General features: G+C 34.9%; 1 protein-coding gene across 1 annotated transcript in view; it reads right to left on the reverse strand.

Moving 5' to 3' along the window:
- Positions 1-407: 407 nt before the first annotated feature.
- Positions 408-14,639, reverse strand: part of Trim23 (tripartite motif containing 23) — a 28,078-nt gene continuing 13,846 nt past the window's right edge. Inside the window, exons 7-11 of the mRNA XM_052160034.1 lie at positions 11,578-11,712; positions 5,178-5,307; positions 4,642-4,752; positions 3,224-3,348; positions 408-2,182 (exon numbers count right to left, since the gene is read on the reverse strand). Coding sequence (XP_052015994.1) covers positions 2,003-2,182; positions 3,224-3,348; positions 4,642-4,752; positions 5,178-5,307; positions 11,578-11,712 — 681 coding nt within the window. The 3' untranslated portion in view covers positions 408-2,002. The remainder of the gene's footprint in view (positions 2,183-3,223; positions 3,349-4,641; positions 4,753-5,177; positions 5,308-11,577; positions 11,713-14,639) is intronic.

The following is a 14,639-nucleotide window of genomic DNA, read 5'->3' on the forward strand; positions in this document are numbered from 1 at the left end:
TAGCTAGATACACGATTTATTAAGCAATTTTTAGAATAACAGAACTCCTTATAACTTAATCATTTTATTGCTTTATCATATATGTAAATGCAAATAATGGCTTCTGGTGGCTATAAATCATTTCTGAATTACAGCCCAGAGCTATATACACTTGACATACCTGTTTTACATACTTCATACAATAATAATTAGATGTAATATAGAAATTCAGATATAAGGCAAATCCTAATATACTTAAAACATCTGTTGATTCTTCAAGTTTGACATTTCCCTGAAGAAACTAGTATAATCAAATGAAAAAAAACAAATGACTATTCAAAGGATATAAGTATGCACAATAATAGGAGGCCACCCAAGAAAAAGTAACACAAACACTACAGTATGTCTATATCACAGTCAGACTTAAGTAGTTTTAAAATTAGCTTAGTTATATTTTAAGAATATGAACTACAAAGTTTAACAAAATTAGAGAAATAATAAAGTTCATAATTTACAAGAAAAGCAAGTTCACATCTTAGTGTCAACATATTTTCAGTTACCTACTACAGAAAACAATCCAAAGTTTCACAAATAAATGCAACATCTTTATTTTTCACAGTTACCAAAATCAGTCAAATATTAAATAATTTAATTACAAAGTATTACATATGCATACAAACTACTTGTAACAGCATGACTGGTTACTTTCTTGAAAAAGAGCAAATTATTATATTTTTATTTACATACTGCCCATAATATTTGATGAGCTTTTTTAGTGCTGTTTCCTAAGTTTAAAAAAAAAAAGTGTATTTGAAAAAACTGCCACCTAAAAATCACATCCTATTGTCAGACATCACTGTCCTTGTAACAATTGCTCTAAGGTTTAGCTCTCAACTTCATCCTAAAGTAAGAGCATTAATAACAAGAAACCTACCTATTTAAATATAAGAAATCATGCTTCCATAATAAGAGTGTCTTTTACAAATAAGAAACTATAAGAACACAAAATTTAACTTTTATTCACAACACTGCCATAATAAATGTAAACTGTTTAAAGTTTCTTATACTTTAGACATGTTCTTCCTTTTAACTGAGACCTTGCCCTAAAGAGCCTTTATCCTTTTTATTGTAAGGTAAATGTACTTAACTTGGGAAACCATGTTAAAGAAATTAGCATTCCCCACTGTTTGAAAAACCTTTCCTAAGGTATAGGTAGTTTTCTATTTAGGTCTCTATGTGTTTATGTAAAGGTGACTGGTTCTTCATGTGACTTATGACACTTTACCAACAAAGGATGCACATTAGCTTAAGAAATGTGTTGAACAATGGGCTTTGACCTAGGAAATAAACCTAGGCCCAGTCCTGGAAATGGTTCTTATGAGTGAAGACCAAACAACTTTCACAGCTTTATTGTTCTTAATTTAGTTCTGGTCTTATGATCAGATCCACTTAGATAACATTTCATTCTCACTGTGTGTTACACAGAATGAGTTAGGAGAGTTAAAATAAACTGTAGGAAAAAAAACTGATTTACTATATTTTATGGTCCCCAGCACTAATTTTACGCTAAATGTGAAAGTAAAGCAATCCTATTACCCCAATATTGCTTCAATTCTAGTACACAACTGCCAAAAAATGAATAAAAGGTGGGGGTAAAGAAGCCATACTTCCCTAAGTTCTGTTAGGCACTCCACTGGTTGTTTTTTCACTAAAATAAAGGACCTTCTATTCATTCTCTGTGACCACTTCTCTCCCAATATACATACAGGTCATATATACACTGAAAGTTTCCAATGCCTCATGTACCTTTTAAAAGTGCATATCCAAGAAATCTCCATTTAGCCAATGTAACAGGGTCACTTAAATTTGCCACAGAATAATTTTTAAAATCAATGGTACATTTCTCAGTCCAGGATTTGTATATACACATACTAAATTATCATATTCGAGATGTAGAATTTCTTAGAATACATTACATGCAAAGTAACTTAACCATAAGCTTGAAACAACTGCTGCATTAAACTCAAGCAACATCCAACACTCCAGCAGCCACAAGTTGCCGGGATAGCCAGTCCAACCCTTCGTAGAGCCCCATACCACTTCGAGCATCACAGCCCTGAATATACCAGCTCCTTCCACAGCATAGCTTGTGGAGACTGAGAAGTTCTGTGATTTCTTCTACTGAAAGTGCCCCAGCGACATCCTAAAAGACACACAAAGTATGATGTTTATCAATCAAGGGATTATTTTTCTAATTCTTACTAATTATATAGAAAACTACTGATAACACTGTAATTGAACCCTAAACAAAACAAATTCATTTTCAGTAATTATTCTGAGACTAACTGAAAGAATTAAGAAAATGTTTTGGGTAGAATTACCTGTATATATTAAGGAGTAAATAATAAATCAATCATAGCTATGACAGGGTAGGTGGGGGAGCACCCTCAGAATCAAAGGGGAGGGGGGACCAGGAAGGGGGACAACATTTGGAATGTAGAATATTTTTTTTAAATGTTACAAAATAAAATATCAACTTTTTCATTCTATTCCTTCCTAGAAGGCCTTTATGATATGATCAGATCTATTAATCTAGGTTTTCTTCATCCTTTACCTGAATTTAACATGTTTGATGCTCCCTAAAAATAGCCATGCTACTACTTCTCTTCCTGTTAATATTACCCCTTCACATATAAACAAAAAGACATCTCTAAGTTCAATCCTATCATAATTTAAACTCCAATCATATGACCCAATCCCACACTATAAACCATTCAAGCAATCAAAACCAAAGCCATGCATATGTTACATGGGAACACTACCACTGAACTACAACTCCAGCTTTTCATATTTTTGAGACAAGTTTATGCTATATACCTCAGGCTAGCTTTGAGATTACTATATATGCCAGGCCAGCCTAAACTCTTGATCTACCTAAATCCACTTTTACATCCTTTAAGATACAACCTAATTTAGAATAGCTCTCTCCTTACATCTCAGCATTCTGTTACTATTACTGAAGTCATATCCTTAATTTATCTATATTAGAATATAACATGTATACATACACACACAAAAATGCATTTACTTGTGAATATACACTCTAGGATATCCAAGGTAATGTTTTCCATTGTAGAAATTTTACAAATATCAAATTGATTCTTTTAAATCTTCTCAAATAACCTATGACATGGAATATGCAAAACTACTAAAGTAATAGATATTCTGATATAAAATTCATTACCTGTTTGTTAGCAAAAATCAGGAGTAAGGCATCTCGGAGTTCTTTTTCCGTTAACAACTTTGCAAGTTCACTGTGTGCTTCACTAATTCTGTCTCTATGACTACTATCAACAACAAATACAACAGCTACAAAAGTACACAGAAATTTTCAAGTTATTTATTAAATTTGAGTAAATTAACCAAGTATTAATTGTTTTCATCATTCTTGCTAAGTCTTATTTACCCTATCTTCATTTAAATGCTACCTACTTAGCATCAAGATGTAAAACAATAATGAAGAGTTTACATAACTTCACGGGTTTATTATTTTCTCCTCCTCTGCCAGGTTTTATAAAACTGAATATATTTAAAAAAAAAAAAAGCTCTCCCTCCGAACCACCCTCCGCCCCCGAAAATGTGCTCTTAAGACTGCCTGGTGTTTACAAACACAGAAGTGGAACTATTTAGGGAGAAGCAAAGCACCAGGAAGTAGAGTGTAATGACACATACATATAAAACTCAGCACTTAAAAAACTTAACAACAACAAAACTGCTGAGTGTGGGAGTATACAGCTTTATTTGCAGCACTCAGGAGGCAGAGACAGAGCTCTATGGTTTGAGGCTAACCTAGTCTACATAAGCAAGCTCAAGGTCAGGTAAGACTACATACTGAGATTCTATCACCAAAACTTGAAAAAAAAAGTAGTGTAGAAAAATATATTATCTTAAGAAATACAAATATCACCATTATTGTAAAATAGGTGTGTGTACATACTTCATGGGAGGGGACACAAAAGTGTAGAATGGAGGCTGGTGTGAAGAAAGGCTAGGTGGAACACTGGGATATGTGTTGCTTGGTGCCTATCCAATAGAAAGCCTCAGCAGGTTCCTCTGGGAATGCACTGATTATAAATCAGTGTAGTGCTATTGGGCAATTATAGTAGGCTAAATGTTGACCTCAGAGTACACATGTACTCCACAAATTCAAATTCATGTTACCTTACTGTCAGCAGTCATACCCATAGGAATACTGATAATAGACTTCCAACATTAATAACAGCCAAGAGAATATAAGTATATTTTTATTCTATAATAATGAGTAAGCAAAAACTGCATATCCCAGCTCTGTTTTTCAATTCAAATAAGATACATTTATATCTTCCTCTCAAATTCTACCATTATTCATTAAATAACAGTTTTGCTAATTAAATCAGAGTACGTATACATACATCTTAAGAATTTTTTGGTTTTGTTTTGTTTTGTTTTCGAGACAGGGTCTCTCTGTGTAGCCCTAGCTGTACTGGAACTTACTCTGTAGACCAGGCTGGCCTCAAACTCAGAAATCCACCTGCCTCTGCCTCTGCCTCTGCCTCCCAAGTGCTTAAAGGGATGTGAAGAATATCTTTAAATTTAATAAAGAATGTCATTCTTGACTCTTACCTTGTGTGTTGAGGTAATAATGTTTCCACAATGGTCTTAATTTGTGTTTTCCACCCACATCCCAAATGGTGAATTTTAGATTTTTGTATTCCACAGTTTCCACATTAAAACCTGTTATTTTGTCAAAACATTATATTGTATTTATGTTTAAAAATGAATGATACACAAATCATTAAATCTCTATTCATAATTTTGAATTTCATAATTGTCTGCTTATAGCAATAACTACTGAAGACAAACAAACTCTACTGCTAGCTTGTCTTAAACAGTTTCTAGCTGTCTACGGTTTCACCAGTCCATTCATATACATGCCAGCTCTGTACCACTGCCCCCTCCTCATTCCTAGCATGGTCAGATTCTCTTCACTTCCATTCCTTCTGATTGTCTAACCATTCAGTCCTTCTTGCTATGTCACCATGCACCTTTCAGCCCCACAACCATTTTCCCCCTCTGAGACAATGAAGTCTTAGTGGCAGAGTCTTGATCAGAGAACCCAGCTAGCTATAAGCCAGTTGCCTATCAATATTCAAACTTACCAATTGTTGGAATAGGCTGCATAAATTCATCTTGTTTTAACTTGAACAAAATGGTAGTTTTTCCAGCTCCATCTAATCCTAATGTGACTACTCGGATTTCCATTTTGGGTCCAATATGAACTCTGTTGTCCTGTGGTTTTGAAAAACTTGAAGTCAGAAGATAATAATATTTGTGCTTTTTCTTTTTCTTTTTTTTCAACCCATGTGTAAACCCAGGCTGGTCTCAAACTTGCCATAGAGCCCACACTTGCCTCAAACTCGTGATTTTAGGCACTAAGAGTACAGTCATAGGCCACCATGCTAGAATTTCCTTTTAGTTATAAAGTACCATTATTATTTTCATGCCTCATATTCCTTCTTCAGCTCACTGTAATCTAAATAGAACAGTCTAATGAAGATAAATTCTCCCCATGAACAAAACTGTTGAGAAAAAGGAGGGAGGTGATTGGAGAATGGATGGAGAGAAGAAGGTTTATGGGACATATGGGGAGGGAGGATCTTGGAAAGGGGAAATCATTTGGAATGTAAACAAAGGATATAGAAAATAAAAATATTTTTAAAAATGTATAATTGTCTTAAAATGGGTATATGTATTTCAATTTATATAAGATTTGTCCAAATCCACAACTGAATCTTCTTTTTTTTTTTTTTTTTTTTTTTTTTTTTTTTGAGACAGGGTTTCTCTGTATAGCCTTGGTTGTCCTGGAACTCACTCTGTAGACCAGGCTGGCCTCGAACTCAGAAATCAGCCTGCCTCTGCCTCCCAAGTGCTGGGATTACAGGCGTGAGCCACCACGCCCGGCCTGAATCTTCATACTGTACTAATAAACTTAAAATGGGGTGCACAGTTGCCTATAGGAAATTGATTTGTCAGTAATGTACCTGCTTTGTAAGCATGAAAACCTGAGTTCAGATGCCCAGCATGTACAAAAGCTGTATTGGGAATACATAGTTGTAAGGCCAGTGCTGAGGGGAACCAGGACGCCAAGACAAGTAGATCCCTAGAGATCCATGTTGAGTGACCTTGTCTCAAGAAAACTTATAAGGCACTTGACACTGACATCCAGGTGCATGTACACACATATATGTATATACATGGACATATAACCTCAAAAAGGGATAAATCAATTAAAAATAAATGCTACTGTTAAATTTCCAGAAAAATGTGTTAATAATTCAATGCTAATGTATATTTTTCCAGATACATTCCATATTCGGTAAGAAGAATAAAAGAAATATACTTTTCATGTACTTTTTGTTGTTTCTCTACTGGTAGGAACCAAACTCAGGGCCTTAACCTGACTTTGGACAGTAACAAAAGACTCTCCAACAGTATATCCCAACCTTCCAAATATGCTTTTGAAAAACAATATTTTATAGAGATAACACTATTATTTTATGTAAATAATACCTTTATTTTATAGAGATAATGCTATTACTTTATAGAAATAATACAATTATTTTTCGCATGCTATATATTATGGCAAACTTTTTTCATTTTAATATATGCTGATCAAACTATTTATAGTTTAATTATAATTTCTGAACAATTTAACCAGTCTGTTAACTTTAGATAATTTCTGACTTTTTCATGTTTACAAAGAATTCTAAAATGGAATATGTACATACATTCCTAGCTATAAGGCCTGAATCTCCTTGAATAATAAAATGAGGATAAAAAGTAAACATTTAGCAGATTATGTTTTAATTGTATGTAAAAATCTGTACAAACCTTAACACATACGTGCTAAGTGTTGTTAGAAAATTATTTTGCTTCGTTTTTTAGTACTATTTTCTTCATTTTTATGATAAAAAAATTTCCTGGTTTTTAATCGCCCTTTTAGAATCTTAATTTCTTTTTAAATGTTAATATTTTTAGGAATGTATAAGATGCTCTTTCCATCCTACTTAAGCTATAATGATCCATAAGGATCACCTTCATCTAGATATGGGATCTGAAATGTAGTCTATACTACATCTCAGAAGCAAAATAAGGTAAAGACGAAAATCCAGTGAGAACCCTGGATATCAGCTGAGAAACCACAGGACTTAGGCCACTATAAAACCAGGAAAAGAACAGGGGCTGGGACTAGTGGAAGAGCTTTCTTTCTCACAATGGACAAGGCCAACTTTCTGAGCGCCCATCATTGCTCTTTGCCAAATATAACAAGATATGAGCTAGAAAATAAAATTCTAGTAAAATGAATTCAACAACCAATTAAAATGATTATATACCATTACCATGGGGTTTATGCCAGAGGTCAGACTTTCAACATGGACTCAATATCAACAAATGAAATATCAACAGTTGAAAGACAAAAACCATACGATGATACCGACAGAAAAAATGTAAAAATCCATTATAATTTTAGAATAAATATTTTAAAACCCAGGAGTAGAAACCATACACATGAAAATCCCACTGCTAACACCTTCTAGGGTAAGAAAAAGACAGCTCCCTTCTAGCCATTTCTATTTAACATGCTATTACAGGTATATTCATACTACTGGATTAGAAGTCTTAACTAGAATAATTAAGAAGGAAAAGACAGATGAATATCCAAATAAAAAAGAAGCATGTGAAATCTCTTTATAAATGGCATAATCTTCATGGAGTTAACTGTGAAGTTACTCCCCCTCAAAAACTATTAGAAGAAATGAATTTAGAAAAGTTGTAAGACAGAAGACCAACAGAAAAAGAAGTGTTCCATTTTTATATATCAATTATGAATAATTCAAAACAGAATCTAAGAGAGCAGTCCCATTAACAACAGAATCAAAAGCAAAAACTTAATAATAAACCTAGCTTAAGACTTGAAAGATTTGTATGCTGAAAACTACAGAACGTAAAAATAAATAAAACTTGTAAAAAGGCCGAGGAGGAGGTTAGCATGACGGCTCAGTGGCTCATTTGTTGCTCTTGCAGAGGACCAAGGTTCAGTTTCCAGCTGACCATGGTAGCTGACAACAGTCTGTATCTAGCTCCAGGGACCCTGACACCCTTCTTAGGCTTCAGTGGGCATCAGGCACACGTGACACACATACACAAAAATATCCATAGTCATAAGAAATCGTCTTTAAAAAGCAGAAAACTGAAAACGATCATTATAAGAAATTCACAAAGATATGATGTTAGACACTGTATGTTCACAGATCTAAAAAGTAATATGGTTCATGCATCAGTGTAACTTCTACCCAAATCCCAATGACAGGAGGTGAAAGTATCTAGACTGGTACAGTTTTTGCATAGTATGTGTCAAGTTTTAGATAGAAAACAACCTTTTACAAGAAAGGAAAAAAAGCCCTAAAGCACCTCAAACACAGTTAAGACAATTTTAAAGAGAATAGAGTCAGAGAACTCAACGCTTCTAACATCAAAATATTTTACAAAGCTATAGAAATGAAAAAAATGAACTGACACAAGACAAACAAACCAAGCAGGACCCAAATATAAACCATCAAACAGTCTAAAACCAAGGATTCCAAAGATGAATCAACAGAGAAAAGGCAGTCTTTAAATTTGTCCTGAATAAACTAGGGATTGGTTGTAAAGGAATTAACATCACACACAAAAATTAACTCAAAATTATTAAAGGAAAAGACTCCCAACTATAAATAAAGTTAGGAGGATACAAAAGAAACACTTAGACCCTGAATCTGACAATGACTTCCTGGGCATGATGCCAAAGCACAGGCAATGAAAGCGAGAAAAGATAAGTAAACCTACATCAAATATAAAACCTTTGTGAAAGATAGGTCATAATAAAGAAAAAAATTACCATATGTAATAAAAATAGCTAGAAATAAAAAAGCAGATGGGATTGATAAATACCCAGCATACATAAAGAACTCTTAACAACAAATACTCAACTCAATTAAAAAATGGACCAAAATCTGATAAAATTACTCACGACAAATGGCCAGAAAGCATATAGAAAGAAATGTACTGTTAACAAAGAAATGCAAAACACCACCACAATAAGATAAAATCTCATATAAATTAAGATGGCCACTAACCCAAAATGTAGAGAAACAACAGTAAGATTCTGATATGTTAACAGTATGCAAAATATCATGAAAATTACTGATAACGTAAAAAATAAGGCTAGGAATATAGCTTGTGGCTGAATGCTTGCCTATCATGGACAAAGCTACTGGTTCCATGCCCAGCATTGCATAAACCTAGTGTGGTGACACATGCCTGTAATCCCACAGAATGTTGAGCCATGAGGATCATTAGTTCAATGTTATCCTTAGCTATTAAGTTTGAGGCCAGCATGGGCTACATATGACCCTTTATCAAAACAAAAACAAAATTAAGAACTTTCCATTGAAAACCTTACTGCATAATCTACTAATTTCATTTTTGGAGCATATCACCATAAGAATTAACATGGGAGCTTGAAGAAACAGAAGATGGAGAGAAATTGCTCATCTTTCAAGAAGATTCGCAACCCTTCCAGAGGACCTGGGTTCAATTCCCTGTACACATATGACAGCTCTCAACTCCCTGTAACTTCACCACTGTCTTCTGGCCTACATATGTACTTTATACATGTGGTGCAGACATATATGGAAGCAAAACACCCTTACACATATTTTTAAAAGAATTTTAAAGATTGAAGAGATATTAGTACACATTAGACATATTAGAACACAGCAACACTTCATAACCAATAAACAGAAGCAATACTAATATCCAGATGACCAGATAATTTAAATGTGATGTGTACACACAAAGAAACAGTCATCAGTCTTAAAAAAAAGATGCAGGGCTGGAGAGATGGCTCAGCAGTTAAGAACACTGACTGCTCTTCCGAAGGTCCTGAGTTCAAATCCCAGCAACCACATGGTGGCTCACAACCATCTGTAATGGGATCTGACGCCCTCTTCTGGAGTGTCTGAAGACAGCTACAGTGTGCTTACATATAATAAATAAATAAATATTTTAAAAAATGCAATTCTTGACATACTAGAACATGAACTTTCAGGAATTACCTTAATCTTGAAAACAGCCTGCCACAAAAAAGAGAGATGCTACAATTGTTCCACTTACATGAGGTGTCTGAACTATTCAAATTCACAGAACAGATAGAGAATGGTGGTTAGCAGGGATCAAACAGAAGATCTTCAAAATACGTTTTTCAGGTTTGTAAGATAAAAAGTTTCTTCAGCTCTGTTTACAACAATACTTAACAGCACTAAACTATCATTTTAAAAGGGGTAAGGTCAAGGCTGGGGCAATGGCTCAGTGTAACTCCTAAGAGTGGTTATAGGAGGAACTTGTCCTTAGCAGCCACATAAAATTCAGGCGTGTGCACCTGTAATCCTAATGCTGTGCAGAACAGAGATAGATGACTGTGACTTACTGTCCCACAGTCTAGCTCCAGGTTCAGTGAGAGACCCTATCAAAAGATATCAAACCAAAGAATCATTTAAAAGAAAAAGAGTACACAACATCCTGTCTGGCTTCTGCACACTCTCACAGCAAACATGAATACATAAATGGATAAGATGGTAAAGCTTTATATTATATGTCTTAGACATATTATATTATGGTAATTTTTTATAAAAAATAATGTTTATCTAAAAATTGAAGTCTTATCAACTGATAGTGATATGTACACTTTAGTAACATGCATCCCATCTTTAAAAGTGGAGAAAGTATATAAAACAAACATTTGTCTAGTTTTTTTAAAGATGATTAACTAAGAAAAACTCTAAATGGTTCTGTTTTTTATATTGAACAGAGTGAAAAGCATCAGGAATCAGGGACAGACGTGTTCCTGAATGAATTCTGCACTGAAGATTTAACTTTCAACAATATAAACATTTTGCATAATTATATAACAAAATTTTTTTAATTGTTCCTAAAAATAGGAAACAATATTTTTAAATCACTAGAACCCATTATAAAAAGATAACACTATTTCGACCACATATGAACCTTCTTTGGAGCCTCTCTTTCAAAACAAAAACAATTAAAAATTTGATCAGAAGCCAGGCAGGGTGGTGCACACACATAATACCAGCAATTGGGAGTTAGGGCAAGGAGGTTCAGGCTTCCCAAGAAATTCAGAGTTAAGTAATAGTGTCTCAATATTCTTTGACTTTGGAAAATATTTGAGAAATTTGAATTATTAGCTGAATACTTGATAGTGGCAATAATGTATTAGAAATGTAAAATTAATATGTTTTGGGTACAATTCCAATTAAACCAGGAAATAAGAACAGAGAAACTTAGTCTTATTTCTATTCCCCACTGATTATGGTTTTTCTTGAATTTCTATAAACTCTATAAAATTCTACAACTCATGAATTTCCTCTTTAAGTTGGTTTATATTTCCTGCTGCTCACAATTTGCAGAGAGCATAGGTAAAAACAAAGGACAGTATATCACCTTTGTAAAAGTGACTGGGATACTGGCATCCAGCTGAATATGATCAGCAACTTCTGTAAACTGCTGCTGTTGTTTCTGCAGTGTTTCTAGCAATCTTGTGATTTCTTGTTTTGCCAAGACAACTCTGCAATCATCCTAGAAAACAAAATGGTACTTCTCATCATTTTTCTTTAAAAAAAAAAAAACAAAGAAAAAATTGGAGATTTTTATCAACTTCCAACAAAAGACCTTTTAACATTACAGAATTAAAACTAAATTTTAGTAGCTTAGCAGTTGGTTAAAAGCTTGCCTCACAAGCATGAGAACTCGAATTCAATTCCCAGAACCTATGTAAAAAGCCAGGTACTGTGATACTTGCTTGGAGTACTGGGAAGGTGTAAGGATACATTACATTGGTAAACTGTTGCATGTTGTTTGAGCTCACTGAGAAGCTGGCTCAGGAACTGGGTTGCTTCCCCACTTCAGAGCCAAGTCTGTTTATGTTAAGTAACTTCCAAGATCCCTTGTCTTTGACAAGTAGGAAAGGGAAGAGCAAAAGAGATCAAGAATGAAGACACCATGTCTGTGTTAGGATCCTATTGCTGTGATAAAACACCATAACCAAAAGCATCCGTGATAGAAAGGGTTTATTTCAGCTTACAGTTTCACATCACAGTCCGGCACTGATGCAGAAGCTACAGAGGAGTACTGCTTACTGGCTTGCTCCCCGTGACTTGTTCAGTCTGTTTTGTTATAGCACGCAGGACTACCAGCCTAGGGATGGCATTACCTACAGTGAGCTGGACCCACCCACATCAATTATCAATCAAAAAATGTATCACAGGGTTGCCCAGAGGCCAATCCAGTACTGGGCATTTATTTCCTCAGCTGCTATCCCCTCTTCCAAAATCACTTTAGCCCCTATAAAGTAGGCATAAAACTAGCCAGCACACATGACGTCCTTAGGAACAGCTGGAAGACAAATCATTCCATACGTGATTGTTTCCCTGAGATATAAAAGGGTCTACAATGAGAGAAGTATGACTTTCAGCCACAGGAAGCTCATCTGTGAAGAGAAAGCTCAACTGGGATCCCCAGCTGCCTGCCTTAGCTTCTACAGTTTCTGCTGAATACTGTGAACACATAATTTGCTGATGTTATCTCTACCTCTGGCTATTTGTTCTTTTATTTGAAATCCTCACCCAAGAAGACACTATGCTCTGCCCAGGAGTCTATAAACAATTCCAGCTGGCTGCCTTCCAGGGACTTCCCCAGTCAGTTTCTACTAAATCCCAGGTTAGACTGTTACATTTTCACCATTACTTGATTTCTCTGAAAGCATCATCTGCTCTGCCAGAGATTCTGCTGGATGTTTTGAGCACCCGGATTAATATTTTCCTTGCTATCTATCTGTCTGTCTTTCTATCTATCCATCAATCATACTATCTACCTATCTATCATCTACTGTTTTAGTTTGGCTTGATAAACGCTTAATAAATTCACTTCTTCAAAACTGAAGATATGGCTGTTGTAAATCATTCTCCAAACCACATACAACAGGAGTGAGAAATAGGAGGATTCCTAAGGTTCAGGAAGACCATATGGAAAAGGAAGTACACAGCACTCCTTAGGATGACACCTGAGACTGTATATAAACTACTATATATGTATTCTATATATGTGTATGTATAAACACATCTGGACATACATATATACTTTCACAATACAGATATAGATACATACATACATACATACATACATACATACATACTTTTATTATTATTTTGAGGCAGGATCTCATTGTATAGTCCTGGCTGATCTGGAATATGTAGGTCAGGCTAGCCTTAAACTCACAGAGATGATAACTATGCTTACCTGGTGCTAGGATAAAAGCGTGTACCACCACACCTAGCTACATAAACTTCTTTAATTTTCAAATTTTTGTTTGCATACATCTATTAATAACTTCACATTTAGAACATTTATCATCAACATGACAAAGAATGACAAATATTTGAAGTAGGAGAAATGGGAAAAAAGTTTTTTTTGTTTTTTTTTTTAAAGTATGAGTGTTTTACTTGGGTTTTTGTCTGTGCATCACATGTGTGCAGTGCCCATGGAAATGCAATAAATCTATAAGAAAGATCCTAGGAAGCTAAAACTGAGCTTTTCAAAGAGCTTGTGAGATGGTTCAACGGTTAAGAGCACTAACTTAACCTTCTTCTGAAGGTCCTGAGTTCAAATCCCAGCAACCACATAGTGGCTCACAACGATCTGTAATGGAATCTGATGCCCTCTTCTGGTGTGTCTGAAGACAGCTACAGTGTACTCAATTATAATAAATAAATACTTTTTTTCAAAAATAAAACAAGTGGTCTCCTCATCCATGAACTAATAGTCACAGGAACCCCAAGTCAAGAGCAACCCACAGCAAGTTGCTTCCTGCCTTCTGGGTTCAGTTTCTTTCTATTAAAAAATGTCCAAGACAAATCTAGAGGACACATCTAGAATCTAGAATTCAGATACTTGCATAATTCTAGCCCCAGTATCAAAAGTAGAATTTATAAAAGTAACACTAGAATTGAAGGATACCATAATAAATGTCATGTATATTGTGATAAAAATCTTGGTTATGAGCTGAACACATAGGAAAAGGAATCTCATGAGGAATTGCTTCCATTGGTTTCACCTGTGGGCATGTCTGCAGGGCACTTTCTTGATTGCTAAGTGGTCTTAGAGGGCCCAGTCCATGGTGGGTGGGCCTGGGCTATATAAGGAAAGTAGCTGAGCAAGCCAACGGAAACCACCCCATTATGAAGCATTTCTCCACAATATCTGCTTCAATTCCTGTCTCCACCTTCTTTCCTTGCCTTCCTTAACGATGGACTGTTGGCTGTAAGACAAATAAACCCCTTTCCAACACCAATATGGTTTCTGTCAGCATTTTATCACAGCAATAGAGAACAAGCTAGAACCACATCAATCTCTAAAAGCTGATATGACAAGGGCTCAACAAGAAACAAGGCTAATCATAAGCTTGTAGGCTGGCAATACTGTATAATGAGACTTGTGAGCAAAACTGG

This window comes from Apodemus sylvaticus, chromosome 16 (assembly GCF_947179515.1).
Source record: "Apodemus sylvaticus chromosome 16, mApoSyl1.1, whole genome shotgun sequence".
Lineage (NCBI taxonomy): Eukaryota > Metazoa > Chordata > Mammalia > Rodentia > Muridae > Apodemus > Apodemus sylvaticus.